At 74.3% G+C, this 4,840-nt stretch overlaps 2 protein-coding genes across 2 annotated transcripts in view; one reads left to right on the plus strand and one right to left on the minus strand.

Annotated features, from left to right (window-relative positions):
• EMIHUDRAFT_110716 (hypothetical protein) overlaps window positions 1-1,835 on the plus strand; it is a gene marked incomplete at both ends in the record, with an annotated part of 3,837 nt that extends 2,002 nt beyond the window's left edge. The window contains one exon of the mRNA XM_005787992.1: window positions 321-1,835. Coding sequence (XP_005788049.1) covers window positions 321-1,835 — 1,515 coding nt within the window. The remainder of the gene's footprint in view (window positions 1-320) is intronic.
• Window positions 1,836-2,113: 278 nt separating this feature from the next.
• Window positions 2,114-4,840, minus strand: part of EMIHUDRAFT_467376 (hypothetical protein) — a gene marked incomplete at both ends in the record, with an annotated part of 4,925 nt that continues 2,198 nt past the window's right edge. The window contains 6 exons of the mRNA XM_005787993.1: window positions 2,114-2,493; window positions 2,634-3,352; window positions 3,421-4,112; window positions 4,187-4,291; window positions 4,363-4,391; window positions 4,480-4,801. Of these exons, the coding sequence (XP_005788050.1) occupies window positions 2,114-2,493; window positions 2,634-3,352; window positions 3,421-4,112; window positions 4,187-4,291; window positions 4,363-4,391; window positions 4,480-4,801 (2,247 nt within the window). The remainder of the gene's footprint in view (window positions 2,494-2,633; window positions 3,353-3,420; window positions 4,113-4,186; window positions 4,292-4,362; window positions 4,392-4,479; window positions 4,802-4,840) is intronic.

Raw genomic sequence — 4,840 nt, forward strand, 5'->3', positions numbered from 1 at the left:
TTAGCGAGAGGCAGCTGTCATGGCAGAGCCGCGAGGGGCGGCTTCTGGCGCTGGAGCTGGTCTACGACTTTGTGCGGGGGCAGCACGAGGCCGCGGCGGAGGAAGTGCCCGTCACGACCTCGCGCGAGGCGGGAGCGACGAGCCCTCTACGTGCCCGTCGCGCCTCTTTCGACACGGCAGCGACGCCCCGGTGGTTGCTCAGTCCAGCCGGGTCGGCGGAGGCCGCGGCAGCAGAGCTGCTGTGGCGGCGGAGGAGAGAGGCGCCATACTGCGTGCGCCCACACGCGCTGACGGGCGTCCTCTCTCTGCGCCGCCTCTAGGCTCGGTCGGAGAGGCTGGCGGAGCGAGCTCGAGAGGAGGAGGCGGAGGAGGCGCGCGCTCACGCGCAGAGGCTGCGTGGCCTCGAGGCTGCGCTGCGCGAGGTCGACGCGCAGGCGGCGAGGGAGGCGGAGGCGAGGGAGGCGGAGGCGAGGGAGGCGGAGGCGAGGGAGGCGAGGGAGGCGGGAGAGGCGTGGGCGAGGGAGGCGGAGCCTCGAGCCGCGGAGCAGCACGCCCGCTTGGACGCGCCTCCTCGGCCCTTCCGCGAGCGTCTCGCGGCGGAGGAGCCTCGACTGTCGCCGAGCCATCGCGATTGGGCAGAGGCAGGCTGCGGCGGCGTGATAGCGGCAAGCCACGCCGCCGAGGCTGAGCATGAGGCTGCTGAGGAGGCGGGGCTGGAGGTGGGGGCAGAGCCGGCGGCGGGCGGGAGGCGCGCGCGGCGCGAGGCCGCGGGGGTGGGGGCGTCGGCCCGCGAGGCGGCGGGCGCTGAGCTGCGGCGGTTGCGCGAGGAGCTCGCCGCTTCGGAGGCGGTCCGTGCCGCCGAGCTGGCGCGGATCCGCCTCGCTGAGGAGGTGGAGAGCGAGCGAGCGGCCGAGCGGGCGGCCGAGGCGCAGCGGGCCCTTGCCGAGGGGTGGGGGCGCGGCGTCCGGGCTGCGGCGGGGCCGAAGCCGCCACCGCCGCCGCCAGAAGCTTGGGTTTGCGAGCCGAAGCCGCCGGCGGCGGGTTGGATTGGAGAGGAGGAGAAGAGGCGTGCCGTGGTCGATCCGGAGGCGGCCGATCCGGCGGCTGCCGAGCCGGCGGCTGCCGAGCCGGAGGAGGGCGAGCCGGAGGAGGGCGAGCCGGAGGAGGGCGAGCCGGAGGAGGGCGAGCCCGGAGAGGGCGAGCCGGAGGAGGGCGAGCCGGAGCGGCTCCAGGCGCCGCGCCGCACTCGACGCGTTTTTGCGGCGTGTCCTATGTTGCTGACGCGTCCGCCGGGTGCCCCGCAGGCGCTGCTGCGGACGCTGCAGCGACAGCGTGCCGAACACGCGTCGGTGGTGGCGCGAGGTTCCGCGGCCATTGGCCACGCGTTGGGCGAGCCCGCCCCCCTCCCGCCTCTCTCCTCCTCCCTCGAGGCGGCCCTCGCCCCCGCTATCGGCTCCGCGGTGCCACCCGCTCGTGGCACGGCCGACTCCCCGGCGCGCGAGCGCGCTGGGCGGTCTGCACCGGGCAGTCAGGGAGCCGAGAGGCGCGTCGAGACGGACGAGCTCCTGCGGCAGTACCGGCGATCGCGCGGGTCCGGCACGCCGGCGGCCTCACCCGCAGCGGGGGCGGCGGGCGACGGCGAGGTTGCCGCGGCGGCTGGCACGGCGTGCGCGACGCTGCTCGCCGACCAGTTCGACGCGCACGAGGAATGGGTCTCGTCCTTGCGCGCGAGCGCTGAGGCGGTTCACGCGACACACCAGCGGGCGCAGGCAGCCCTGGCGTCGATGATGCCGGCCGGCGCGGCAGCGACGCTGTCGCGCACGCCCAACAAGTAGACTCGGAACCTCATCGGCATGACCCTTGGCGGTTGGGACTTGGGAGGCGCATGAGTGGCCATGAACGTGGATAGATTTGTCTAGCTTTCCTCGCACCTACGGCTTTAACAGTGGTGGAGCTGAGACGGTCCCCCCAGCCTCTCCCCCCCCCCCCCGCTCGCACACGTGTCACAGACAGAGAGCGCTGATTGGTTCCCCCTTTTTCGTGTACTGTACATAGACATGCTTGTAACGAAATTCAATCGCGCGCGCGCACGCCCCGCCCGCCTTTCTAATCCCTAAAAGTCAGAGCACTCCGCAAAACCGACAAACTCGTGCGGAATCCCCTCCCCCGAATCGCCTTCCGACGCGGCTGTGCTGGGGGGAGCGAGCACGCGGCAGAGCAGCTCGTGCAGTTCGCCCGTGTCGCGCATGTCGGTGACCAAATTGTGGTCGCGGCCGGCGTGGCGAGTCATCTCGCAGCGGATATCCTCCTCGCCGCTCCCGCCCGCCCGCTCCCGCACCGCCTCGAGCAGCAGCTCCGCCTCTGCGACGTCGCCGGGCGCGTCCTCGCCCACGTGCACCTCGAGCAGCGTGCGCACGCCCGCCGGCGCCTCGCGCACCGCCTCGACGAGGGAGGCGGCGTGAAGCCCCTCGGCGTCGCAAGCGAGCTCGAGGCCTGCGCAGGGAGGAGGGGGCGAGCGGGCGGGACGCCTCTCAGCGCGGCAAAGCGAGGGAAGAGGAGGCGAGTTCAGAGGAGGCGAGCTGGAGGGGCAAACAGAGCGACGGGATCGGGGCCGGCGGAGGGGGGCGCGTCACCCTCGAGCAAGCTGTCGAACGGGGCGGCGGGCAGCGACATGTCGCGCCTCGCCGCGGGGCTCACCAGCACCTGCGGAGAGAAGGCAACCGCCGCGTCCGCGCCCAACGCGATGCCGGCGCGCGCCGCCGCGTAGCCCCCCATCGAAGAGCCCATCGTCACGAGCCTCGCCGGCCGCACCGCCGCGACCTCGGCGCGCAGCAGCTCGAGCGCGCCGTCGAAGGTGCTCCCGCCGCGGCCGCCCAGCCCGCGCACATACCACGCGCGCATCGCGTCGCGCACAAAGATGGCGTGCTGCACGCCCGCGCGCCGGCACGACGCCACAAACTCGTGCGACGGCACGCCGCCCTGGATGCCGCCGCCCAAGTTCGCGTCGGCGCCCGCAAAGGCGATCACGAGCGTGCCGCCGCACGTCGCCGGCCGCAGCAGCGGCGGCGTCCAGGAGCGCGCCAGCGCGGCGCCGGCTCGGCGCCGGTGCGCGGCCGCCGCGTCGCGCATCACCGCCCGCACGGCGGCCCACCCCTCCTCGGAGTCCAGAGGCGCCAGCCCGTCCACCTCGCGCAGCAGCGAGTGCAGCCGCCGGTCGGAAGGGGTGCTCGCGAGCGCGCGCCACAGCCGCAAGCGCGCCTTCGGCAGCCGCTGCCGCCAGCGTGCCGCCTCGGCGCCGCCCCTCCGGGCGAGCGTCAGCGTGCAGAGCGCCGCGTTGACCGACGCGTCCCACCTGCGGCGAGGGGAAGAGACGCCCTCAGCCCTCTACCAGGGAGCTCGACGACACCGCGGCGCTCACACCCGTCGTCGTCGTCTGGCTCGGCGCTCCGCTCGAGGGCGGCCTCGAAGTGCCTCAGCGCGGCGCGCGTCCGTCCCGCCTCGAGCAGCATCGAGCCTATTCCGCGCACCGCGACTCCAGTCGGGACACCCCTCTCGCCCAGAAAGGCGCCTCGACGCTGCGACGGCGTCACGCCGAGTCCGTTGCGCGGCTTGGGGCAGGCCGGGTAGAGCGACGCGGCGGTGGCGAGGCTGCGGCGCGCCTCGGCGTCCTCCCCCTGCATGAGCTGCACGATGGCCAGCCCGTGCCTCGCCTCGTGGTCCGTCGGGCAAGCGACCACCGCCGCGTCGAAGGCTGCGCGCGCCTCGGCCAGCCGGCCCGCGCGGCGCGCCTCGGCGCCTCGCTCGGCGCATCGCCGCGCGTGCTGCGGCACGCCCTCGGCGAGGGCGAAGACGACGAGCACCCACCGCTCACCCGCGGTGATGGGCGCGCCCGCGTGCCGCACGCCGCTCGCATGCACCATCGCGTGCCCGCGGCCGAGCCGGACGGGCCCTCCGCCGACCGTCTGAAAGAGAGTGCCTCCGCCCTCGTACTCGTCGGGCGAGGAGAGGGCGATGTTGACCGAGAGGAGGGCGGCGTCGCGGTGCATCGGCTGCCTCGTCCCGCCCTTCGCGGCATCGTACCGGATCACGAGCGCGTCGTACACCGCGAGCTCCTAGAGACGGCTCCGGGAGGGTTCCAGGAGAGTTCCGGGAAGCGCAAAGGAGGCGAGCCGGCCGCAAAACGCGCCTCGGCGCGGAAGCCTCCGCCGCCGGCGGCGGCATCTGCGCCGAAGCGCTCTGCGAGGAGCGGGAAGAGCGAGCGGCGGAGCTCGGCGCGGAGCCACTCCCTCGCCTGCGGCAGGTCGTTAGGATTCACCCACCAAGCTCTAACCCTAGCCCTAGCCCTAGGAGCCGCTCCGTCGCCTGCGGCAAGTCGTGCACGTGCACCTCGCCTGTGGCGGAGGCGCCTCGGCGGCTGAGACAAACGAGCGCGTGCGCGAGGGGAAGTGCTGGGCCCACTCGTGCAAGCGACGCGCTCACCGAGCCGCTCGTTGCGCGTGTACGTGAAGGACGACGACGAGCCCGCCGCCATCGCCGCCGCCGCCTCCTCCACCAGCGAGGCGCACTGCTCTGCGCTTAGCAGCGGCGCCTCTGTCGCGTGCACCAGGTGGCCGCCGCGCAGAGACGCCTCCTCGGGACCGGCGTTGCCGACGCCGGCATCGTGGGTGCGGAAGCCGCCGCTGTAGCGACCGCCGTCCTCCTCGCCGCCGTCCCCGCTGCCGCCGCCACCTCTCTCGCCGCCGAGGCCGAAGCGCGCGCGGCCCGAAGCCACCTCCCTCGCGTGCTCCTCCTCGCTCCTCGCCTCCTCGCTCCTCTCCGCGGCTTCACCCCCCTCGGCGGC

The sequence above is a fragment of the Emiliania huxleyi genome, assembly GCF_000372725.1.
Source record: "Emiliania huxleyi CCMP1516 chromosome Unknown EMIHUscaffold_139, whole genome shotgun sequence".
Taxonomy (NCBI): Eukaryota; Haptophyta; order Isochrysidales; family Noelaerhabdaceae; genus Emiliania; species Emiliania huxleyi.